The 27,534-nt window shown below is 39.7% G+C and overlaps 1 protein-coding gene across 5 annotated transcripts in view; it reads left to right on the forward strand.

The window, feature by feature from the left end:
• ctnnd2a (catenin (cadherin-associated protein), delta 2a) overlaps positions 1 to 27,534 on the forward strand; it is a 271,300-nt gene that overhangs the window by 140,625 nt on the left and 103,141 nt on the right. For 4 of the 5 annotated variants that reach the window (XM_035943707.2, XM_035943706.2, XM_035943711.2 and 1 more), the window contains 2 exons: positions 1,527 to 1,700; positions 16,895 to 17,273. In XM_035943707.2, coding sequence (XP_035799600.1) covers positions 1,527 to 1,700; positions 16,895 to 17,273 — 553 coding nt within the window. The remainder of the gene's footprint in view (positions 1 to 1,526; positions 1,701 to 16,894; positions 17,274 to 27,534) is intronic. The other variant, XM_035943710.2, reaches the window with a different exon arrangement.

The following is a 27,534-nucleotide window of genomic DNA, read 5'->3' on the forward strand; positions in this document are numbered from 1 at the left end:
TTGAAATACATAGAACTTGGTAGCCTCATGGCCACAATGATACTAAAGACAGGTAGAATGAGGCAAAAAATGCTTTATCATTTGCCAGAGTACAGTGCAGAAAGTGTAGGAATTCTCTTGTTCATACTCCAGGCTGCTTCTACCATTTTATTGTATTTAGTAAAAAAGATTTAGTATAATCGCTGCTGTGTATTCCTGTTTGAGTGTTCACAGTGATTCATCTTTAAAATGCTCTATTTGGATTGTCTGTTTTGTCAGACAGCTAAAATAAAAAAAATATGATGCTGCAACTGTAGCTGTAACAATAGCACAGCTACAAGCTACTTGATCCTACTAAGATGGCAAAATGCCATCCTAATGGTACATATGCATTGATTTCTGATACTATCTGACAGGTTGAGGGATTTTCACTGTGTTACGTTTATGGTGGATACACACAGAGGTTTGGATCCTGAAGCGCTGCCCCTTTATCCCCTGGAAAATCCTTGGCACACGACTTGAAATCCACTGAGAACTAATACGATATGATACGACGCTAGCTCCACTGAACCATCTCGCTTTCTCCCAGTCACTCATAGCTTTCTAAGTCTGTGTTTATATGATTATGTGTGTGTCTTCCTATTTTATCTTCTGCCATGTCACCTAAGCCCTCCACTTGGCTTCATATTCGCCCAGTCTCCTCCTTTTCTACCCCAGCCTAATTTTAATTTTAGTCCCTGTGTTTTCAGAGGGAGGCCCCAACCTTACATTTGTTCTGCTGTGTAATGAACAAATGCCTGCTGTCAATGTCTTCCTTGCCCTGTGTCTGTGGGATTCCTGCCAAACACAGAGCAAGTGGGGGGGACACCGCATCTCATTATTTTATAGCTGACGAAAGGCAATGTGTTCCATGGAGATTAAAAAAATGAAATACAGAGGCGTCATTCTCTTTTTTTCTGTCTCTCTCAATCTCTGTCTGTTCTTCCTATCTCATTTGTCACTGTATGTCTCTATTTTTCTGTCCTTTTTTTTCTACTTCTGATTTGGTGCAACTAACTCATCCCTCTCGTTACCAATCATACAACCACACACACAGACACACCACCTACACCTTAACTGTCCACTCTACAGCAGGAAAACAAAGGTGCAGGATGAAAATGGACAGGTCTAAAAACAAAGCAATCACATGGGCCTGGTGTTGCTGAGTGAGCACTGTTTTCTTGGAGTTTTCTTTTTTTGTCATCAGTCATTACCATCCTTTACGCAACATCTCCACACTAACGCGTTTTCTTTTCTTGTGTGTCTCAACTACATCAATCTGCTGGTATTTCTTTATTTTCCCTCCTTTCACATCTTTAGTATGTCTTGTTTTACTCTCTGCATCTGTAACATATCTTTTTCCCTCAAATATTTCCTTTCCTCCTTAAAATCCACTTCTTCCATTTCTCTGTATCACCCTTACCTCCTGTGCCTCGTCTCATTTTTCATCCTTTGTTTCACTATCCTCCTCACGTCTCTTTTTTTTTCTTCCTCTTTCTTTTCTCCAGGCTCTCGTGGCTCCTACAGTAGTCAGCACAGTCAAGAGCCCCTGCGGCCCTTGGGGTCCCCGGAACACCACATAGATCCCATCTATGAAGAGCGTGTCTACCACAACAAGGGCCCCATGAGGAGCCTCAGCCAGAGCCAGGGGCCGGACACAGGCCCCTACCGCAACAACACCGGTAAGACACTCATTGCATTCGTTTAATCAGCTAGACAACATGTCTGCCTGATATTTAAAAGGTGGCTTTGCGGACATGCAATAATGTCCTGTGCTAATTGTACATGCAATACTAAAAGGGAGTATATGGGAAATAAATAAATCCCCCACCAATGGCCTCTGCCAACTCTCTCCATGCTTGGTTTCTGGGATTTATATCCTGGTAAGTATATACACTTCAATTTTCCAAAGAATTACAGACCGCAATGATCTACTTCTCCTTGGTTTTGATCTTGAATGACAGTCTGCACCACCACCTAGTCTGCTTTCTCAGGATATTCATAAGCACAATTTGATTGGTCAACACCTAAAAGTTTTTACTTCTTCTGACTTTCCACCACAAACAAAACCAAGCAGCGATCAACAATTCAGTTCAGCAGCTCATCCATCAAATGAGCAAGACCACTGAAGCCTAAAATGTACGCTTGTGAGTTCTTACAGCTATCCAGTGCAGTATTAGCATTTTGTTTTTCACTTTACATGCTTTGTGTTTTGTATTCTACAGTGTTTATACACCAATAAGCTACATATGTATTTTTTTCTTACCACACCTCAATATTTAAAAATTTAAAACCTTGCAGTTGAGTTTTTCTGCATTAACTGTGGCAAAGACATATTTCTGGTTTACTGAAGACAATGCAGATAGAAGAAGAGTGAAAATTTTGGAGAATATCTTACATAAATCTGCCTTAATGCAGTTTAAAAAGCTGGAGCTTGTGTGTGGATAGAACAGAATAGAGGAATAAAATTCCTTTATTGTCATTTCACAGTGTCACAAAATCCAACATTTTAAAAGTACAGAAGGTGTACAAATATGAAAGGTAAAAAATCGTGTAGAACAATCCTGTGTACAAGTATATCAAGAAAAAACAGTGGGATAGCTTATTCTTAGATGTATTCCAAACAATAAAAACAGCAGTGTAAGTGACGTTGCACTTTTGGATATTGCATATTGCAGAACACATACAAAAAATCTTTTGTCACTTCCAAATTGTGAATACATTAGTTTTTAATTGACAATGAAGCACAGTTGGGCACATTTTCTATCAAACTCACACAGTCAGACACAGTCATTGTCACCAGCTCCCTCCGTAACGCCATTGTTGCCAGCAGTGTATTTTTAATAGGGCCTCATTGAGCTTATCTCAATGTGGGTTTAGGTACGCCATGTTAATCCCATTACGGTATCATACCCACATGAAAACACCCAAGTCGGTCACGCCACGTTCACAGCTCCCTCGATGTCATTAACCAGCCTAGCCTTAATAGCTATCATTAGCATTTGGGTCAGAATCACGGCAATAAATATGCCACCCTAGACCAGCGTTTGAGTTGATCAGTTTGACTCACTTGAAAGGAATGAGAATTGCCTTTAAGCGTAGAGTGTAGCTTTTGAAGCACATTTCAGAGTTAGGTCATTGGGTTTGCTCATATTCTTGTGGGATATTGCTTTGATTACTGTCAGTGAAACCCTGAATGCTTCAGACAGTGATAGTATTGTCTTTGCAAGCAGAAATTAATTAAATAAGTGTGTTTCGGAAGTGTACAGAGAGGATCTACTGTTATCTATAATTTACTGCACCTTGTATTTGTACTTTCAATAGATGGCTATAAGAAAACTCACAAAGGAAATTTGCACTGCAGCCACAAAAATCAATAGACTGTGGATTAGACCGTGTGCATTTAATTGCAACGCTTGAGGTTTACAATGCGCTGCTGTGATACAGTATTTTAATAGATTGTCTCATATTGTAGGAGCTAAATCCTCCATCGGAGTATATCAGCATGAGCTTTTTTTCACCTCATGGACAGTTTTTTCCTCCACCGTGCTCAGTCCATGGAACTCCGGCGGTAAATCAACACACCAAAGATTAACAGGACCTTGAACTCGCTCGGCCGTTGAACTAGAGGTTTGCCTTCACACAGCATGTTTTAAAAGTCATGTGAAAAGCATGTGTGGTGAATAGGAGGCTGTCTAATAAGGATTCATAATGCACAGAGTGATGGCACATAATGAACTGATAAGGGGCTGTGCTGACATAGTGAGCAGTAAGTCATTAATTATGTCATAGTGCCTTTTCTTTGCAATGGCAAGCTCACATTATTGGTTCATTAAGCTGGCATGGATCAATGTAATTAATGCTATAAGTCATTCCTTTGCTAGAAAGAGAAGGGAGACGGTTGTGTGGGTATTATACTTCAAAAAATTGCAGAGTTGTAGTCGGTGAGTCTGTATATGGTGCACGTTGTCAGTTTAATTTAAGGCCAATTTAAAAAAGGCAGCCAAATGAAGCATGTAGTATTTATTGACAGCACAAGACATCACATTACTTAACTAGACACTTAACTATGAAGAGGAGATGTATGATATAACAAAAGCAATCTAAGTGACTCTAATTGTATGCACAGTTTTGTGTTGTGGTTGTTTCCTGACCCAGTTTAAGAGACAAGTTGAAAGAAATAGGGACAGGGAGCAAACAGGATTTGAAGAGGAAGCAAGTGAAGCAGACACATGTTGGGGTCAGGACTGTACCCCAGTTTGATTTTGCAGAGGCGAAGTGTTTGGGTCGCAGCTAAATTGTACCCATTGTGCCACATTTTCATCACACTGGTTTATTCTTCCACAATACCGTTCTTAGGTGAAGATTTATGAGGAACTCTCACTGCAACTCTCAACCTCTCCATCGAGCAAGAACACCAATAAATAAACAGACCTGCAGTCTCAGGAAAGCACTTTCTTTGCAGCACTCTGGACAGGAGTTTAGCAACACTTTCACGATTAAATCAGATTCTGTTTCAAATGCTGGTATTTGGTTTTTCTGTGTGCTCAGCTTCCATGGCTCCCAACTCTTTTCAGCTCATTTAACTTCTCCATAAATTGTTGGGGCGAGTGTTGCATTAATTGCGCTGTCACTGCATTTAAATACAGCTTTGGGCAAAATGAAGTGGCTACTTAACACCTGATCCCTTTGTATGTATAGATCTGATCAAAAATCTTCCTTATATGCACTACCCTTCATTATTAGTTAGTATGGCTGCTGTCTCACAGCACATAAACACGTTTATCCACAGCATAGTACTGTTGTGCAAGCATGAGTGTGTATCTGTGTGTTTTTGCACCCTGCCTGTGTGTAGGCAGTGACGCGTGGTGTTTCATTCTTGGATTTAACCAGGCCAGCGCCCCAGAGGACTGCAGGTTAATGTGGCCTATTTTAAGCGTTTATTCCTGCTTGGCCACAGTTTCTCTAATGCACACATGCACACACATACATTCTGGTGTGAGCATGAATTTTTAGATAAGATTAGATAAGATTTTTCAAATTAGCTTCCACTTTGCTATGCCACCATCTTTTCCTCAGTTATTTTATAATATTCTTGTTTCTAACATCAGTCTCACTGCTATCATTCTCTTGATGTGCTCATGATCATCTCTGACTGCTTCTGATGAATTCTTTTCTCTTTTTACATTCAGTGGTGGAAAAATATTTTCAGACACCCTTAAAATTTTTCACAATTTCAAATATTATCATGAAATATTTGTGGAAATATCTTTTTTGTGTTTCAAAAGGTCTGGATGCATTTGTCAGATACAAACAAATACAAATTTTTTTTTTGTTTATTGTTTAGAAGAAAAACAACAAAGCTAAACTGTTGACAGTTTCAATATGTCAGTCAACAAATAACAGAGTATGTCTTCAAAACTGAACAAAAAAATAAATAAGCCATCACTTCATCAAATTAATATTTAGTCATCCTGCCATTAACATGCAGTACAGCTCTAATTCTAGCTGACATGTTCCCCAAGAGCCTTTCACACTGTTGAGGGGTAATCTTGTCCCATTCTTCCTGAATTACTGCTTTTAATTCTTCTTTGGTTTTCGATTTGAAACAGACCTTTTGATAATCCACCACAGACTTTTAATGGGGCTCATGTTTGAGGATTGAGCTGACCACGCTAAGACCTGGATACTGTGCTCCTGCAGCCGAGTTCTACTGGACCTTGATTGAACAGAGCACATGCAGAAGGGAGCATGTGGGTTTGGAGAATGGCACAATACGTGGCAGAGTTCAATGTGCCATCACTGACAGTGAGATGACCAACACCAGCAGCACATTTCCCCAAACCATGACACTGCTTCTACCATGCTTGACAGTAGGTGCTGTACATGCTTTGCCTGGCCTACTGCATACCCTCACATTAGCAGGAGGAAGAGCAAGCTGGAAACTGGACTCATCTGACCACAGAATCTTCTCCCAATTTCTGACTGTCCAGTTCTTGTGTGCTTGGGTCCAACGACGCCGGGCTAACCTCTGTGTCTCATTGATCAGGGGCTTCTTGACAACCTTGTAGGACCTTAAGCCATGATCTAAAAGTCTGCCACGTACAATGCAGGTGGAACACTGGACACCAGCTTGGTTTGACCACTTTAGCTGAAGTTCCTGTGATGTCATGTCGGTTTTCCTGCACATGTGGATCAGAATGCGGCCATTTCTTGCTGAAGAAACCCTTGGAAACCTTGATCTTCGTTTGGTTTGTGTTCCAAGCTGTTGGTTCGTCTGTATTTCTGCAGAGAACATTCAACTGCTGAAGGACTGCATCTGCACATTCTGGCTATCTGGCGGCAGCTGTACATTTTCTGGCTGAGAATCTGTATCTTCAGGCATGTTTCCTGCGTTAGGTTCCTTGTTTTAGTCATTTTTGTCTCTGAAGAACTTTCAAATGTGCTGACTTTATATAGACATGAAGCACGGAAACAAAAATTCTGTCTTCTAATAAAAAGCATTACCTTCATTAGTAGATCACTGGTACCAAAATGACCCAATGCTCAAATTTTCTTATCTATTTTTACGGAACCAATCAATTTTAACTTTTTAATGATTTTTTAGGTTTTGTTTAGTATTTTGGATGTGACTGTACTAAAAGAAATTACACTAAAGACCTAAGAGTGATTCTTAATGCAATATTTCACAAATGCATGGGGTGTCTGAAAACTTTTTTCCACCACTGTATATTTCTACTGTTTGTCTTTCTTTTTCCACTCTGTCTCATCTATCATAGTCACTACCAATTTAGAGGACAGTGGATATCAGTGAGATTTTTTTTTTTAACTCTTCTTTTATGCTCCCATTCTCTCTTCTCCTTACATTTCTCTCTCTCTTGTTTTCTACCTTCTCCTTCCTTTGTTCGTAAATTTTTCCCTTTGTACATCACTGCCTTATATCATGAAAGTTCTCCCGGCTTGTATTAATGACTCTGACCGCTGGGAATAGCAGCCGCTCTGAATGGATGTGGCTCTTTTTTTCTTTAATAGCTTAACATTAGGCTTGCACGTAGCTCAGGTACCGACAGTGAGAATGGGTAGTTTCGGTGGAACCGCTATTTGTCAAGTGCTTCTAGTAACAAGGTTGAGCTATTGCAGTTGATAAGAGACGCTATGTATTTCAACATCACTCCCTTTTGTATCTTTAGAGGAGACAGATACAGATTACGGGACAATCACTAATCACTGAGCCCCAGTGAAAACAAGGTTCTATTTTCTCAACCATTAACAAAGCCGGATAACCAAATCATGCTGTGCTGAATGGAAAAAAGTCTGACTTAATTTGTGATTCGTACATTTTACATCACCTTTTCACCCCAGAAAGTCTTCTTTAGTCACTTCTGTTGCATTTATACATCATCATGTTGCTGATCGAAAGCACCAGCAGTGTTTTATCCTTGGATATTCCAAACTTTGCTACAGGTAAACCATCCTTAAGTGTATATGACCAAATATTTTTGACAGGTGAGATAGATAATATGCATTTTAAAGAAGCTCTCCAAACTATATTTGTGCAAGTAAAATTTTTGTGACGTCCTGTTCTATTTAATGTGTAAACTCTGAGACTATGCTTTTAAGATTTGGGCTTACCTTTTTGGTTTGATGCACTGATGCATCTGCCACTCATTATAGCATTGTCTCATCCTCTTACTCCTCTCCTAAAGGATGATAGACACTGTTTGTTTTTTTTCTGTACAGGCTAAGTTTTAAATAATACAGAATATTTGATCACCCATGTCCTATATTTTCTCATTAGGCAGTTTCCCGGACAAGGGATCAACTCTGTACCACAAGTGCAAGGGTGTATTTCCTCAAAGCTAAGTTATTTTCACTTGAATTTATGACACTGGTTTGTTTCACCAGCGTGAATGAGCACATGCACAGTAACAAGGAAAGGAAGAAACATGAGGAGGGATTTGCATCAAACCATTAAACCAATCTGCTTTCCCCTTTAAATCGGCTGTTTTCCTTCTGTAATGAGATCTGACATCCTAATGAGGGGGACAGAAAAGAGAGAGTGATTGAGAAGAGAGATGAGAGAACAAAAAGAAGCCCAAATGAGGAGGGAAGAACGGGTAAAGACAAAGAGTGCTGGTGAGGGGCTGCAGTTACCGTACGTCTTCTTACCAGAAGCCAGGGAAAGTTCAGGGCTCTTCTTAAACAGAGAATTTGACAGATCCCTGAAAATAAGGAGCTGAAAGGAAAGGCTTGCTTTGATCTGGCACATGTTCACCGGTGTCCAAATGTGGTTTATAATACTAATCATAGCCACTTGGAGTGTGTATTTGTCTGTATAATTTCATGCAGTTGTAATTGATAGAGATGTAAAGATTTAAACATTCTAGTTTTGTGTTTTTATGTATAGAAACATGCATGTATATATTACACATTTACACATCACAATTAGGTACATATAGCAACAAAGAAGTCAGAATTGATATTACGTAACATTGGTAATTATTATCTCTTTTGTAATATAATCTATGTTACTTAAGTCACAAATATTATTGGACTTTTACTTCTAAAATTTAGCAATTGAGATACATTAAATAAGGTAGATACCTCCTTGAATTTATTAAATACTCTTTAGAAAAAAGCTGGTTGGATTATTCCAGAGTGTCATGGTGTAGAAGAAGGAATTGTCTATTATCTATCACCTGACTTATGCTGTGCAGATCAAGATGAGTTTTCAGAAAAGCAATAAATAGTGAATTACATGTAAATATACCACTGGTAAATGTGTATGTGAAAGAAAGATGCGAGAAAGACAGATTGAAAATATTCCTACAATTTGAATGAGAGCACACCTGAATGAAATGCTTTGATTCTACATTCTCCTGCCACTACTACTAATCACTGAGACGCCCTGATCCATTCCTAAGGATCAGGCCAATCCAGGCATAACGGATTTGAATCAGCTGAAATAAAGCTGATCAAAATTCAATCAGTTCGTCACTGTACTCGACTGTACTCCAGCTCAGCCTGCAAATGTTGCTGCGCTGCTCTTCCCAATGACAGTCAGGCTACATTGCAGACATGCATGTGAGAGGGGAATCATTTATAAAAAACAAAAAACTAAGTGAACAAAGGGTAAAAGCCATCCAGGAAGTGCTGACCATCACTTTCACTGTTTAAAAGAAACTTACAAAAATTTGAAAATTAAGGTCTTCTGTTAATTCTACAACTAGCATGATGACAGGTTAAATACAACTTTGAATATTGCTCGTGAGGTAAAAGACAGATCACTCTGTAACACTGCTGTGCATCCATGAGTAGACTAAATGTTTCTGTGGTCCTAGCACCTCCAGCAGAGTTAGTAGTCCCTTTAGTTGTGTTACATCATTTTCAGGTGTCACTGTCTGCCCGGAAACATTTTAACTTTATCAGCTTAATAGTTTCAAACCAATGTATTCGTCAAGTACGTGTGGACAATAATGTGTCAAATTTACGAGGCTTCAGCTGTTATTTCAGTGTACCAAATGCACATTTAATCACCATTTAGGTAAATTGGTTGGGACTTGTATCAAGGTTGTTCAATATTTAAGGACGCAGATCTACAATTCAATCAGGACATCCCTACTATTCCTAAGAGTATGTAGGTATGACTATTTGTTTAGGATCATGATGTGGCTTAAAATTCAACTCCTTCACAACATGTTTGAAGCCTCTTGTTCAAAGGAGCAACAGTAAAGCAGTAAATTAAATGGCAAAGATATGTTGATTTGACATTTATTTGTGATACATCACAAATGGAATCCACAAAAAAAAAAAAAACATTATCCTCCAAATATAACTGAGAATACAGTTTAGTTGTAAAGCACTGATGGACCACTCCTGACCTGGATCAGTTGTTTTTTTTTTCTTCAAATAGTGCCCAGTAAATACAGGAGACTAAAGCACTTCAGCTTTGTTTGACCTTTTGGCCAAAGCATCTCCCTAGTCACTTTAGGGTGTCACTCACCAGACTCTCTGTATCTAGGTTAGATTAGGTTTGTTTGGCCAGAATCAATTTCAGCTTGGCCCCTGATCCTGCTAGTCTATTAATGAACCTAGTGTCTTTTAAACACCAGTAAAGAAGGAAAAAGGTGTGAATTTGCACTTACTTGTAATGTGATGTTTACTCCATTGTGAAAACAATTGTGCTGGATAAATGCCCAGATTGTCACGCTGCAGCCAACTCCCCATTGAAAGACAATGTTTAATCTTAATTTAGTTAAAGAAGGAAACAAAAAAAAGGAACGAGGAAGGAGACGAGGAAGAAAGCAGGTGAAAATTGATTTACTCTTCTGCACTATCAGAAGAAATCTTGTTTTAAACAAAATATTAACAGAATTGTGACATTCAGTGCAACTGAATCAAGCTGACATAAATGTAGCTTATACTTGTATAGTATTTACATTGAGGTTTTTTGCTGAAACCTTAATTACCGGCTCAAAGAATCTGACTAACTTGGCAGATCAGCTCCATTCCTTTCCCTTGGGAATGGCATTGAATAAATAAGCCTGTATGTTTAAGGTTGTCATAACGCACCAGTCTCTCACAAACAGATACATACTCCACACGTCTATACATAAAAAAATAATTCTGATGAGTACACACACACACTCCAGTAACCACAAACACAAGGACAGAAACACATGCTTCTGTTCAGTACTATCTCAGTTTCATGATTACCCAATTCTCAGTTTTAACAGCAGTAATGAATTCATAACATCGGAAGGAAACATTCATTTATTCTTGTCCTCAGAGATCACACAGATTTGAAGCCGGCACAAAAGCACCGCTGGCTGTCTGCATCAAATCTAAAGAAACGTTGATATCTGCTGTTACTTGATTCACTGTTTATTGTTGTATACATTGCATATTACCTCTGCATTCACTGCGAGTCTCAAATCTAAAATGCCTCCTTTTTGCCTTCCTTCACTGTAACCACCTTATTTAGACCGGATGAAAGTCAAGAGAGCAGAGATCAGTAAGTCACGATCAAGTTCATTTTGTGTATTTAGAGTGCTACAAATATAGCTGATGCAGTTTATGCCATAAAGTCAGAAATATTTCCCAATTCTGTGACAGTAAAAATGTGATACACAGGCTATAGATGCTGGAAATTGAGCAGACATTATGTGGATGTAAGGCAAGCTAAGTTTACTTGAACAGCATCTATTAACAACAACGCAGATTAATGTTTGTGAAATAGATACAAAAAGCACTGAAACAAACTATGTTTAACTTATTCAGAAAATTTGCCAAACTGAGATTTTGGAAGATGAGAAGTATGTTAGGAGGCAACTCCACATTCAACCTGCCAACTTCTGTAAACTACGATTTCGTTTAAGTTAAGTTTGTCATGTGTAGTGGGTGTATAGCTTCTGTAAATGGAGAACCCTTAAGGTGGAAAGAAAATAAACTCATCTTTTTATGACTTTGACTCTTGTCCCCCCCACAGCATGAGCATTTAGCAGCAAGCAGTCCCCACTGTGTCTAAGTGGCATGCTTGGAGACAGACATGGCACCTTGACTCATAGAAACAAGTGTCCTACAGCTTCCACGCTATAAAATGTTGTATACTTGATACTGAAAGTGCAAGGGAGGGCATTTGTGTGTGTGTGTGTGTGCATGTGTGTTTGTGCATGTGGGTTTCCAATGCTTCCAGCTCAGGAACATCAAGAGCTGTGTGTTGGCCAGGAGGCTCTCCCAGGGATGAACAGAGGGAGAAACTAATCCTTACTCTCCTCCACATGCAAGTAGTGTGTGTGTGTGTGTGTGTGTGTGTGTGTGTGTGTGTGTGTGTGTGTGTGTGTGTGTGTGTGTGTGTGTGTGTGTGTGTGTGTGTGTGTGTGTGTGTGTGTGTGTGTTTCACTGCATATGTGCTGCATTCATGGCTGCTGTAGGCAAGGTTGCATGTACATGTAGCTGAATGACCTTAAAATGTTACAAAAAGATGTGTTACAGGCAAGCATGTTTAGTCTCCGTCAATCACTCGCATATTTAGAAATCCATGTTTGTATGGCGGTGGGGTCTGTGGGAATGTGTGTATGTGAGCGAGATAGAGACTGTACTGAGGGGTTTTGTGTAATCGTGCTGAGCACTGAAGCGTGTCGAGAGGAAGGACATGTCCTCAGCTCTGATCACAGAGTCTACTGCAACCACAATAGAGAGAAGAGAGCGAGAGCGATAGAGAGACAGAAGGGTGTTAAGGAAGAAAGGGAGAGGAAAAACATGAAATGAATGGATGATGGAGAGACGATGGCAGACAAAAAAATGGAGACCGAGAAGGGAGTACGCTACAGTAAGAGAGGGAGGGCAGTAATTCAAAGGGGAGGTTTCAAAAGAGATATGCAAAGAAGAAAAAAGATGGGTGTAGGTCCAGGCAGAGAGGGCTAGATGTAGAGGAATGCAGATAGAAGCAAAGAAAGAGAAAAGGGCAAGAGAGGGAGTGTTGGAGAAAAAGAATGACAGAGATGGAGTAGGACTGAAAGAAATAGAGGCAGAGATGAAAGACTGAGAAGTTCGGATGGACATGGAAAGCTTGAAGGATTGGTTTGATCCCCCTCTAGTTATTTTTTTCTCTCAGTCTCGTTCTCCCTCCCTCCCCCGTTCCCTCTATCGCTTGTACATTCAGAGAGGGCTTCCTAGTCACAGCAGCCCAAAGAAAAAGTCAGCTCTGCTCTAAGCGAGGTGGCCCCTTAGGCGACTGGCTAATTGCAGAGGTATCACTGTGTCAAATGACTAATAGAGTTTCCCTTCCCGTCGCTAATCTGCCAGCAGGAGCACAGCCGCGATTTGTTTACTCTGCGCCGAAGCAAACGAATACAGAGACACACCTTTTTATTTCCTCTCAAACACAATTTCACGCTGGCAGAGCGTTAGGTGTGGAAGGTGCAGCGTCTATATGTCCGTGTCTATTGGCATACACGCACGGCACATTTCATGATTTGTTTAATATTTCATGAAACAGCAGTGAGTTTGCCTTGTGCTAGTCTTCAGCAAATTCAAGAAAGATGCACCCTCGCGTGCTGATATATTTGTCTTGCTGTACTTGTAAGGAACTTGAGTATGTGTTTATTCCGTAGCCTCAAACCTAAACCTTAAGGGGTGTATATATGGGATTTTGACCATAAATGCGGCATAAATCTAACAGAAACGACTATCTGTTATGTAAAGATATAGTGGGGCCCTTAGCAGAGAATGAAATGCATGTGAGTCCCTCCCTTTGAAACTGTTGGGTCTCCCTGCCTTTAAACTCACAAAAACTCATCTCTGAGTAATTTCTCTCCTTGAAAAATAATCCTGCCATGCCTTAAAAGGGCATGAATGTAGTTCTACACTGTTGCTTCTTCTAGAATGTGCAGATCTATTATGTCTCCACCTCTGTCTACACCAAGCCCACTGCTTCTTACTGCAGCTTAAGCACACCAGCTCACCTGAGGCTCTGCCCAAACACTATAAAACTACTCTGCACAACACAGTGGCAGTTTGGATAATAAAGGTTCAAACTGGAAAATTCCAGCCTGCAAGTTGACAGTGTTGTTACATATAAACTCCTGACTGTCTGAATCTGTGTTTTTTAGATTGTTGTCACTGCAGTTTCAATGTGGAAATATTAAGCCAGCATGTACTGCATACTTTACGCATAATGTGTGTGTGAACATATAAAAACACCAGCACACATGTTAACAAGGTAAGGAAAAAAGAAAAGAAAACTGTGGGGTTCTTTAACTGTCAGTTCCATGTTTAACTTTAACCCTAGATCTGATGTATTTCTAATCTTAATCTTAAATCCCAATTGTGTTCATATATCTCTTGAAAACTGGTCAAGAATTGCAATACTCTAAAAGTCTAAAACCCCAGTTTGTTTTCATGAGGAATAAGAATACAATAAGAAATGAAATGGGGTATATAACAAATTTAATGACACTGAGGCACATATAAACAGGCACCCACATCCTGATTTGCCAGGCAATATTGGCCCAAAGGTCAAGCCATCAGTCAGAGCACACCATTACCACAGCAAATGATAAATTCAGCAGCACCCCATTTACTTAAAGTAGGAGAAGATGAAGGGGGGAGCAGACAGAAAGATTGAGTGAAGAGGAAAGTGAATTGCAAAAAGGGGTGTGGGAAAACTGAATACAAAGTAACAGAATGTGAAAACAAAAGGAAGGGCTAAAATGATAATTTGGCAGGACATTTTTAGGGGATTTCTCTGTCCCTGCCAGCTCCCTATATGAGCCTTGCTTTCTTTTCCTTTTGCAACTTGTAACCAAGGACATTCCCATTCAGTGGCCACAGCACAGGCTATAAAAAAAAATTATTTGACAGGACATTTTATTTTGTGTGTATGTGTGTGTGTTTTCCTCCTCTCTTCTTTTCCCTGGTCCTCATCCCCTCTTTTTGCTCTGAGGTTGGGTGTCATGTCTCTCTGTGAGTGCACACTGACACTGGTGGTGTTAGCCTAAAGCCCTGGCTACTAATGAGACGTTCAGAAAGACAGACACACCACAGACGCCATTTAAAGACTACAGAAAAGACTGGGATTTGCTTCTGATGGGAGTAACTGTGCTTCATTACCCTCCTATACCCTCTGTTCTATGCGGCTCTACTGTCACCCCCTCCACTGCCTCGTGTTTCTTCCCTTTTGTCCTCTGTTGGCTTCCTCTTTTTTCCTAAAATGAACCTCTCTGCCTCATTTCTCAGTCTTTCTGTTTCTTTTTTCCTGCCTATTTCTTTGGATTGTTGTCAAGTTTGGGGCATCAGTAGAAGATCTCACACAGCCTTTAGCCTCATGGGCATTGCATGGCAGTCTGAAAGTTGACTTTTTTGCTGTCTGGCTGGCAAAGGATTTTTTGTTAACCTGATTTTAGAGTCAGGAAAAATATGCTAATGCAGTTACATCATCCTACAGGTTTCTTGTGCTGCGCATGTAATAGGGTTTTTTGGGACTTGGTGCGAAGAATTTAAATAAGAGCTTTTGAAAATGATTGTTAAGCAGCGGTTTAATCTGCGTCATGTGCCAAATAGGTTGGCCAGATTAGATGTGTGTGAGGGAGAGAGAGAGAGACAGAGGTGAGAAAAGAGAGCGATAACAGGGTTGTGAAGGTCAAGTAAATGCCAGCACTCAAGACAGCGCTAAAGAGCAAGTTTGTTGGTCACATAACGATGAGATACTCAACCCTAGCACTCACAATCGCACCATCTCAGTGCTGTGGTAATACTAATGTGTAAATGTGTTTCTCATATGTGTATATGAAATGCATGAGGATGTTGAATATGTTGACAGTGTGTATGCATTGCAGTTTGTGTGCCGTTTTCCTCTCCAGACATGTTTTAAAGGCTAATTCTCTGTGTGACAGGAGGCTCATTGGCCTGTGTTAAAGCCTTAGTCAATCACGTGGGCACCTATTGATTTCAAGGCTGTGTGATTTATCGCTTACTCCCAGAAGAGCACGTTTATGGGGTTTTTGCATGTGTGTGTTTCTGTGTTCATATACCTCGGTCCTAATGACAGACGAGATGGATCCCCTTCACACAGTTTCTCACAGTGTTTTTACAACCGGAGAAATGAGGCCCCCAGACTCACATTAACACCTTGATATATCACCGATCCACTGCTGCAGCACAACAGGGAGATGAGGTGACAGCTACCGTGCCTCTGCAGGCTGCTTACATCCCCGAGCAAATCCCCATTCAATTTCCAAGTCACTCTGAAGAGAAATAGCTTGATGCTTTAATTATTTATTTGTAATTTATGTTTTTTTGTTGTTTTTTTTTGTTTTTTCTTAGTCTTTATTGCTGACCTGGCAGATGCCTCATCGTGCAGAAAAAAGTTTCTACAATTGTCCTCTAGCTGCTCACAAATAGAATTACAAGCAAAGTTTGCATTTTATTTTTTTTTTTTTATTGCATGTGAATGGCAGGCTAATAAGTCATTTGAATGACAAAGCACACATTGTTTGCAATCTGTCAGTTTTGTGGAAACTGTTGTCTAACTGAGCTTTTCTGATACTTCACATTGAAGTAAAACTTTTCCAGAATCAGCCACAACATTAAAATCACCTGCATAATATTATAGAGGTCATCCCTTGTGCTGCCAAAAGACCTTTAACCTGAGGGGGCATGGAAACCTTCTGGACCTGTTCCGGTTTGTTCCATAGATATCAGATCGAACTGGAGTCTTGGGAGTTGGAGGCCATGTCAGTACCTTGAGGCTCTTGGTTATATTCCTTGTGTCGTTCCCGAGTAGTCTTGCGGTGTGGTGGGGCGCGTTGTGCCACTGGCGGAGGCTGTAGCCGTCAGTAAGTGCTGCTGCCTTAGGGGTGTGTTTGGTCTGCGGCAATATGTAGGTGGGTGGAACGTGTCAAAGTACCATCCACATGGACGCCAGGACCACGAGTTTCCCACCGGAACATAGTATTCAAATGAGATGATCAATGTTATTCACCAAACCTGTCAGTAGTTTTAATGTTGTGGCTCATGAATTTATTTTGCCATGCCTGCATTGCACAGACAACAATTTCTGCACTCCAGCTATCAAGAAATCTGTTAAATGTCAGTATCATCTACGAATATCAGTGCAGTCGATGGTAGATTATTCAGTGGATTTTATATGCTTAGATTATGATCTCAAATTTAAATCCACAGTGTTATTTAGATTTTTCTTTCTTTCAATCATGGGCATTAGGCCATTTTTTTGATCTATCCATATGGATTTGTTTATTTATGACAACCTGTTTGTCTCTGTTTGCGTTTCTGCCTTTCCTGTCCTGTCTTGTGCTTGTGCCCTCACCCTTCTCTTCTCCTTTCCTTCTCACCCCTCCTTTGCTCTCCTCTGTAGACCTGACCATGCATGTCCATGACCAGGTCCATGACCTAAGTTATGTCCTCTGTCCCTACTTTCCCACCATAGCTCCCTCCTCCCCTGGTGTCGACTCCGCCCCTTTGCAGCGCACAGGAAGCCACGGCACCGGGACGGGAAACTACAGCCGTGGCGGGACCAACAATTATGCCACAGTGGGTCCAGGCTACACCTCAAGCGGAGGTGGCGGAGGGGGAAATGTATATGGCTCAGATCCCTATGTGGCAGACCCCTACCGTACCCTGCAATACTGCCCCTCGGTGGTGGAATCTCCCTACAGCAAGTCTGGACCAGCCCTGCCACCCGAAGGCAGCCTGCAGCGTTCACCTTCCATCGACTCTATCCAGAAAGACCCCAGGTAGGATGAAAGGGGCGGTGTGGGGTGTGTGTTGTGTGCATGAGCATGAGTGCATATGTGTTTTGTGCAGTTTATTGGAGCACAATATGCAGAAGATCGTGAAGGATAGGATGCTTAAAGGCATTTTGAGAGGACACGTGTGACAATCACCCCATGGCCTGGTGTGTGACAGGACTTAATAAGTTTGACAAACACACACACACACACACACATACACACACACAATGGGACTCACTTCAGAGGACATTACATTGACTTAGACGCCTTTTGTGTAGACTTAGCCTTACTATAAATATTAGTTACTTAACCTCTACCCTAACCTTAACAGAAAAACTTCACCTAAACCCAACACTGGACACACTTCAATATTCCCAGTCATGATCATAGTAGCCAGCTAGGTGTGTGGCTTAATTACATACACTAAATGAAGTATGGCTTATCACTGACCTCCTTTAAGATTAGACTCATGTAAAACCCATCAGAGGCTAAAAATCACACCTATACATATTCAAACCTTCCAAGCATATTTAGAATTTTTCAGAAAGTTGCAAATTATTCCTCACTATGAAATTTTATTCACAATTTATATTTTACTTTTGTTGTTTAAAACAACCGACACAATGTTAAATTGTTATTTCATCTCATGTACCAGCACATCAACATGTCATAACATTTTGTACTACACTCGCATACTAAATGGGGAAATTTGTGTATCAACCTACAGTAACTTTTAATGCAGCCACACTATACTGCACCTCTTATAGCACTGTGTTAAAATCCTGTAATGGGTTACATTGTCAGTTACCAGTGTGAGGATGAAATTTTGAAAGACCTTTCATACAAAACACTGCAGTGTGATTTATAGTACTACGATTAAGGACTTTACAGCTCTCAGAAGTTCATGTCATTGAAAATAATTTTCATCCGCCGTCTGTTCAATAACAAGGTAAACAGCAACTTCATTTCATTTTCCTGAATGATATCACATTGCTATCCAGCAAAAGTTGAGCCGGATTCTTTTTATTTTTTGCAATGAAAAAAACTACTTGTAAAACAGGAAGTTACTCCAGTCACACACCGGTTGCTTTAGAAGCTCTTTTTCACCTCTCTTAGTGTCATGCTGTGTGTAAGAGTTCTACCGGGCTGTGATCACTTTCATCCTCTTGTCTTTGCAATTAAGCAAAGCTCACTTGCCTCACTTTATTTATATATATATGTATTTCACAGGACTCTTGATGTATAATTCCTTTAATTACAGAGTGAGAGGGACTGAGACATGTGGATCAAGTCTCAGCAGTAGCTGTCAATCACAGGACAGGAGAAAGAATGGAGAGAGAGAGTTGAAGAGATGAAAAAAGAAGAGGGGAATGAGAGAGAGTGGGAGAAAATCAAAAACAATGGCAAAGAATGAGAAAGGAAAAAGGGAATGGCATGTGCACAGTCATAAAACAAAAATCATAAAATCCCCCTTAAGAATCAGTCTTGTGAAGATGTATGATAATGAAATCATTTTGCTTTATTATTAATGTCATCTGATTGGCTGGATAAAAATATTCTAATGTTCCCAGTCAGCAAGGGTTGGATTTTATTTTGCAAATGAAACAGAATTCTCAAGGCATATAGTTTATTTGGTGAGTTATTGACTTTGTAAAACAAACACAGCAACTCTGTCTCTTGCAAGAACGCCTTCACTTTCTAAAAGGAAATGCTTTTTTTTCATATTGTTTGCACTTTGAATTTTGTGGGCTTCATTTTTTTTTGTTTGTGTACACAGAAAATTCTCCCTGAATGCAGCAGGAGACAAAGAAATAATATACAGGATGTTGTGTTTTCTGTAAAATATGTCAGCCAGACCAGACAGTTTTGTGACAAAAGCATATAAATCACAAAGCAACAACATTGCAGTAGTAGATTGTTAAGCTTAAATATGTTATTTTGATCATTTCTTAAAATTTGCTTCTAACAAACTCTTCAGCAAACGCTTAAACAATCTGACTCCACAGGTGTTCAGGTGACCTGTGGTTCCTCTCAGAGTTTCAGTCAGAGAATCCAGTGGGAGTTGTGAGCTTCTTGTTTGGACTCAAACTGAAACAGGTTTTACAGAAGGATCAATCATGTAGTCGTGACTGACCTGAGCATTCATGTTTTATTGTGCTTTTATTTCATCACCATTTGTGTCTTGTGCATTAAGTCTGATGTTGTATTGTCTTCTTTGTTTAATTTTTTGGTGTTAAAGTGTGTATTCATCGCTGAGTTCTACACATTTTACCAGCTCATAGGGACAGTCATTGCAAATTAACTTTGGCTATAAATGCTGTGGTGTCGCATCAGTTTTCCTCCACATTTCTCCCTGTATAAATAAACATTAAAGAAATAAATCAGTAGAAATAAGTATGTCACAGAGACAACAGAGAGTAGCAAGGCAACACAGCTCACCAAGCTAGGAAACAGTCTCACTGATTATATATTATAACACCCAATTACTGATAGCTGATGATGAAAAAAGAAAACAAAGTAGTTCATAACAGAGTATATATGCTCTTTTATAGATGTAGATGCCTTTTTCATGCTTTGAGTCATTGCTGCTATTCATTACTGTGCAGTACAAAAGTCAGTCTGTAAAAGTTTGTTGTCTTTGCTGTCTGATCTGCTTGAACAAAGACCATGAAAACTTCTTAAAATGTAATTTAGATTTGTTTGAACACTGCATATAACTTCTGCATAGTTTTCGAAACATTTTATTTGATTCTGTTTCATGAAAATATGGATCCATATCACACCCACCTGACATTTTTCCTACATCCTTTTTTAGGCATTTGAGACCTTGAAGAAAACCAGCAAAATATAGAAGATAGAAGGAAGCTCTGGGTATAAAAAATTTAACAAGGTGTATGTAGTTTACAGTAAATAATTTTCACGGTACGTTTTGTGTATTTTATAACTTGACTGAGGCAGTATAGAAGTTGGTTTAGTAAGTAAATTTAGTTTGCATATACTCAGGCAAATGCAAACTATTATTTTCACTGTACTTGCAAGAAGGTGTTTATTGTTGGCCCAAAAGAATCATAAACTCACTTACTTGTATCCACAAGTACACATGAGAGATCACTTTGTTTCCATTACTGCTCCAGGCTTCGTACACTTCATGCACAGATCCAGACAGAGATGTTATCTTTCCTCTTTCATTTAAAGACAATGTGAGATAAAGTTTGAGATATCCAACCATTTTGTATGCATTTCCAGTTCGGGACAAAAAGAGCTCATTTTTGTGATGAATGCCCTCCTGCTGAGTTCAATAAATCCTTATTTAATTAGGAGTTACATAGTTATTCATGAGTATTTTAAAATTTAGAGTTCACTAGTTGGAGCCTGATGGTGTGAAAATTCCTTACCCCCAGCCTGCTGTTTGCTTTTACTAATTTAAGCCAACTCCACAGGTAGTGAAAGTGCATAAAACTTGAAAAGAAAATGTGTTGAGTGCATTTCCATGGTGGTACAGAATTTTTTTGTATCCGATTCTCTGACATTTGTATCTCTGAAAATATGACTACACTGTTCTTCCTGCAACTGCAGAAAGACAATTTACAGACACAACAGAATCGGAAATATTCACTGCCTTTTTTCAGTTTTCTTATGATATAGGATAAATCTTGTATAATTATATACTTCAATGCACATATGCTTATAATTGTATTATTGTCAGTCTTACAAAAACCCAGTACAGACCATTTAAATACAGCAATCTAGTAGTTTGTTACCAATATTGATTAACAGGTTCAGCAGTTAAATCTGTCAGAAATAAAGGCATTATTCCTTAAAGTGTTTGCTAAACTGCATATTCAGACAAACTCCCAATAAATCTATCTATGAACGATGTGCTATTCTTCATCTGCTTCACTAGAGAGACAGACATAACCTCTGCCCTCAGTCAGTGTTCCTTGTCTCTAATAGCTGCTAACTCATTTAGCACTTCATGTTAGCTCAACTAGATCCAATTACTGCAAGAGAGAGGGTGAAGTTTGAGTAGGTGGCCGTTTAACCTCCTGACAAAGAGGAATGTAACATATAGCTCCAATTCAATGACATAAGTACAGTATATAAACATAGCATGGAGTTTAAGAAATTAAACAATTGGAATTTAAAGGTGCTTCACTGCAACTCAAAGTTGAAATTAAGCACATTCATAATAAGAGAAGAGAATTAAAAATAAACATGGCCACAGAGAATCTCTCTCTCTGTCTCTCTCTCTCTCTCTCTCTCTGTCTGTCTCTCTGTGTGTGTCTACATGTATGAGTAAGAGAAAATTGAATGAGTATTTAAGAAGAGACTGTGTTTCATGCAAGGCATCAGCATATTTCTTGCCTAGCTTGCATACGTCACTGTATTATGTGCACGTGTGTGTGTGTGTGTGTGTGTGTGTGTGTGTGTGTGTGTGTGTGTGTGTGTGTGTGTGTGTGTGTGTGTGTGTGTGTGTGTGTGTGTGTGTGTGTGTGTGTGTGTGTGCTCATATGGCAGCTAGTAACACAGTTAGGGGCCATTATAGTTGCAGTAGAGTGAGCATGATAGGGCAGAGGTGATGACAGCGACACAAAGGGAAAACTCAATAACTGCTAATGGATGAGAGTGAAGAGAGGACAGGAAGACGAGGAGGAGATAAGATACGTAAGGTGAGGGGGGGAGTAATTAGTGAGGATGAAGCTAAAGGGAGGCGGGGAGATGCACAGTGCAGAAGATGAAGAAAGGCAGTGGGAAGGGGAAAAAAAGGAGGAGAATTTGGTTGGAAAACAAAAAAGTGGAGGATGGTGGATAGATGATGATCAAAATAGAGAAAAGTAAATAAATAGAAGAATGGTAGAGAAGAAGAGCAGGGCAGGGTGTAATGTGGTTAAGTGCCTCCCTTCATTGTTTTGTTTGTGTGTTCCCTTTAAGCTCGCTCTCTCTGAAAAGGGATTCTCGCCCCCACTGGGTTTCCTCCTTGAAATGAATATTAAAAACAATGTAGGGAGTGAGATGATGAGAAAAATGTTGTGCACAGACTTGCAGAACCAATAAACAAATGGGTGGCAAGAAAGGAAGGCAAAAACTAATAATGAAGGAGGAAAAAAGAACAAAGAAAGGGGGTTTGGAGAATCTTAAGTAAGGGAAGACAGCACAGATAGACATTTGTTCGGGGAGTAAGATATACCTTGAGAGATCGAGAAAGACGAGGAAAAAAGAAAGGAGGGAACGGTGCAAGGCGTAGAGGGAGAGAGAGATAAACATTAACTCAGGGAGGATGGGAGTTTGGGAGCAAGGAGATGGGTGGTTATTGTTTTAAAACTTGGGAGCTTAGGAGACATGTAATAGGGCAAACAAAATCGTAAAGGGAGAGCTGCAATTCACTTTGTTGTAGAAATGAGGATTGACAGAAAGGGGAAAAAAAGGAAAAAGTTGTAACGTTGCGATCAAAAACAAGACTACAGTTTTATTTCAACTGCTGGAATGTGCTTGACTTATCTGATCAAACACTCAATCAGTCTGAAACAGAGACGCAGCACTTCAAGATAAGATGAATCAAACTCTGCTCATTTACATTCTCTTCACCAATACAAATATATTCACCCAGCAATTATGCAGAAAATGATGTTCTTTTATCATGATGGCATAAAGATTGTTTCCAGTTTTTGTATTGAGGCGATACTTTCAACAAGCTCATTAAATCCCACTACAAAAACATAACCAGGAAAGGTACGAAACTGAGGTTTAGAGCCTCATCACTGCAACAATGCATGTAAAGCACACAGTTTAACTAAATACACCCCCCACCCCCCATTATTTGCGAGGTATAATTGACCTGCTGACATGAAATTGCTATTTACAGTTCCTTGATGTGATGTGATCTGGTGTGACATGTCATTGTCGCTGCTCGCTATTTATTGTCGCCGTTCGTTGGCTCCTAGCCCGAACATATCCCTGTATTTATGGAAAATCTGCAATGGTCAGCAGCGACTCTGTGCATGTTTGTGTGTGTGTGTGTGTGTGTGTGTGTTAGTCCCTGAATGGGTTTTGTGTGTTTGTATTTGTGTCTTAAGACGGTGTGTGTGTGTGTATTTGTGTGGCATCATACATGATAACATAGACCTCGTGCAGTGCAATGTGTCACACAAAGGACAGTGTCATGTATGTGGGTGAGTGTGCATGTGTGTGTGGTTGCTTAAGAAACATAGAGGGAGAATTATTATGCAGCGATTGCTCTTGTTGTTACTTAGGCACTATGGGGCTTATTTATGTGCATATGTGTGCCAGAGAGAAACAGATTGCCAGAATTCCCTTCTTGTGACCATTGTCTGTTTGTGTTAGTGCATTCCTCCATGTTGGATACATATGGTTTATGCATGACTCTACAGAAGGGATATCTGCTATAGATGGAAATTGAGGTACTGGTCGCCTGTGTCTGTGCATGTGTGTGTGTATGTGTGGTTGGTCTGGACCACAGAATTTTATTCAGGGGATCCCGTATTCACTTAAGTGAAAGTAAGGCCCACTCACATCCACAGTACCCCAGTTTACCATATGATGCACCTGGGGATTTCTGCTGTGCAAACAGATTATTTTTCCTTGCCGTTTACTCTGAGTCGTGGAGTAGATTCTTGGATTTAATATAGTGTTCTCCATTTTCAGTAGGTAGGTGAAGCACACTGCCATCCACTACTACCAATCTTTTCCTCTTTTTCCTTCTTTTTGTTTGTTTACTGGATTACTTTCTCCATATTTTTTTCACTGCTTGTACATGAAATACAGCAAAGCCTCCAATACACTGAAAGCCCCTGTGCCTTTGCTCTTGGTACAGTTTCTTTGGATTAAGGTAGTTAAAGTTTGGAATACATGTCAAGCTTATTTTACAATAAAAGTGTAAGATGTCAGTAAAGCATGTTTTTAGCATTCTATTACATTCTATTACATTGTTTCAAATATCTTAAAACAAGAGCACTGCCTGGTCATATACACTACCAGTCAAAAGTTTGGACACACCTTCTCATTCAGTGGTTTTTAATTAACTATTTTGTACGTTGTAGATTAATACTGAAGACATCAGAACTATAAAAGAAGAAATAAGGAATTATTTGGACAAAAAAGAAAAAAAGCATTCATCTTCACTATTAATCTACAATGTAGAAAATAATACAAATTTTAAAAAAGCATTTAATAAGAAGGTATGTCCAAACTTTTGACTGGTAGTGTACAAGAAACTGCTCAGTTTGATGCACTCTATGCATACATACAAACAAGATTAAAAAATTAGAAGACAAAATTTGTCCAGAAAAAAAAAAAGTTGTAATAGAGAGAAAGCGAAAGGCCTGATGTTAGACTGGGTTGCATTACTTCAGCACAATGAACAGAGAAAGTTAGGCACCTTGTTTTGAACACTTCAGCACCACAGACAGAGAAAGTTAGGCACCTTGTTTTGAACACTTCAGCACCACAGACAGAGAAAGTTAGGTACTTTGTTTTGAACACTTCAGCCCATGGACAGAGACAAAAAAAATGTCAGTATTACTGCTTCTGTCATGTGTTCTAACTCTGGGGCTACTCTACTGTATGTGCAATAATATTTTCCTGCAACCATGCAGAATCATGCTAACAACCATTTTACCAAAAATGAAAAATAAATAGCTTTGCAGTGACACACTGTTTTTTGTTTTTTTAATTTATCTGGCTCCTAGGATTGCATATTGCTTATTAACATGTTACATGAAGCATATTTTGGAGACTTGGATGAAAGAAAACAAGTTGCAACTATTGGTTGTTTTCATAGTAGTTAATTTGCTATTTATTAGCAGAATAGTCAAACAGCCAAAGTTACCGTCGACCAGCAGTTAAACATGAAAAAATACTCCATTTAACATGATGTGTTACTCGTGAATATCAGTATTTTTATTTTTACGACCCTTGTACATATATACATCTTTCATTAATGAAACAAGGAAATAAATGAGAGACACACTAGAGGGAGAGAATGGAAATCCCAAGTGTTTCAGGATTACAGTGACCTGGATGACTGAGAATCTACACAGGCAAGAGAATGAAAGGCTAAACCTTTAGGGTATAAGAGAAGAGCAACTTGAATGTTTAACCTCACCATTAGCAGCTACTTGACTGAAAGACAGATAAGGCAGGACAAAAAATGAGAGAGGCCATGAGTACTTTTTTTGCCTCTTTGTTATTAATCTGTCTTCAACGTCAGACATCAAAAATCTAAGGAAAATGGAGACAAAATAAGGTATCAGTGAGAGAAAGATAAATAAAAATCAAAGAATAGGTTGGTGGCTGGCTGACTCGGGGAGAGAGAGCAAGCGAGGGAGGGCAGTGAGGGCGGGAGAGTGAGCAAGGGATTTAAAGAAAGAGAAAGGAAAGAAGAGAGAGAGACAGATAGAGGAGAGAGGACACACTCTATTGGCTCTCAGCACGGCCCAGGGGTAATTTCCTCTCCACATGAGAAATGCATGCTGGGATATGGAATCACCTCCAAGGGAGGGTAATGATGCATTGCCAGAACCTTGGCCCTGAGGCACAGCTGTGTGTATATGTGTGCGTGTTTATGTGTGTGTGTGTGCATGCATCTGTGTCCTGGCCGTCATCCCTGCCTGTTCTGGGTAAATTGCCCATTGTAGTTATTTTCCTAGTCTGAGGTGGCCTATCTGTTTGTGTGTGTGTGTGTGTGTGTGTGTGTGTGTGTGTGTGTGTGTGTGTGTGTGTGTGTGTGTGTGTGTGTGTGTGTGTGTGTGTGTGTGTGTGTGTGTGTGTGTGACCTTGGGATGATCACAACCCTGTGTGTCTGCCTTCATCCCTGCTACAGTAAGCTTCATCCTAAATCTGAAGCCTGGGAGATAGAAGGATGACTAAAGAGAGAACGGCTGATAAATGTGAATGAGGTGGCCCCACTGGTGTCGCACTCACACACATTAACATTAAACCATTTAGATAAATGGGAAAAAAAATTGACATACACGTAATTAGAGGCTAAAGCTACATTTAGATGATATTTGGCTGTCAACAAGTGAGGAATCAGAATAGAAAGCATTAATCTGTTCACCGTTTTCACAGTTTCAGCAGTCGAAGGACATTTTTTCTTTGTGTGTGTGATGTGTGCAGTCGGTAATGAATCTGTCATGTTCCTTTGATTCAGTCACCACTTTATTGTTTTTCATGGTAATTACTGCCGCTAACGTTTCTCCGATTAACATCCATCAAACCTTTTACATATATACGCAGCAACAGGCACACACATGCACCATATTCTGCAGAGACGGGGAAAAAAATTAACGTGATTTTTCAGCCGCTTCATGCTCAACAAAAGTGTGGCAATAGATGCTTTCCATCTCTCCTCTTCCCTCCATCGCTCTGCCGCTCTGTCTCCTGAAACTGGTGGCATTTGGGAGGGATTATGGGAAAATGTCACACCAGTGGAATTACTGTATATCTTCTCTCCTCACCACGCCTCACTTCACCTCTCCTATTCTGTAGCTCATATTTGAGAGCAACACCCGACTGTACTCAGCCTCCACACACTGGTAGAAATAAGTCATAGATAGAAAACGACATTTCAATTTTACATTGTTGGACTGATTATCTTTATCTTAATGTGTTTTGAAATATACATAAATATATTCACTTTAATTTTTACCTGTTAGAATCGGATCAAATTATTCCTTTAATGGTGGTTTTTATGTAGTTGGGATGAGATTAATTTCTACTTAAAATATTCTGGTGTGGGTGAGGCAGTTGATTTTTGTGCTCGAATATCTTCAATAACAGCTGTTTTTTAATTTTTTTTGGCTTCAGACAAAATGTGTTCCACAGCTAGAGAGCTGTATGTTGCAGTTCCAATTTCATCATATGCTGCATTTACTGTAACTACTCTCCTGAGAAGGTGATTCCAAGATTTTATTTTCACTCAGCACTATGAAAGTCGCACTCAGAGAAATAAATCTTGTTTTTAATTACGTTTTTTTTTTTAATTACAATCCACTTTGCAGCCACTTTTTTGTCGGGCAGGCACTGTTATCTTTGCACAAGACTCAGTCTTCCATGAGGCTGCAGATGTTAAGGTCAGCGAGTTGTATATCTCTTGTGCAGGAGAGGGATCTTGACCTTTCAGCTGAGTTGCTTGCAGGAAATCAAGCATTGAGTCCATGTTATTGGACCCAGTGGGAGTCGGTAATGACCAGAGAACTAAAATAAAGCTGAATTTGGGAGAACAAAGGTACAGGAGGTAAAAATA

The sequence above is a fragment of the Amphiprion ocellaris genome, chromosome 22, assembly GCF_022539595.1.
Source record: "Amphiprion ocellaris isolate individual 3 ecotype Okinawa chromosome 22, ASM2253959v1, whole genome shotgun sequence".
NCBI lineage: Eukaryota > Metazoa > Chordata > Actinopteri > Pomacentridae > Amphiprion > Amphiprion ocellaris.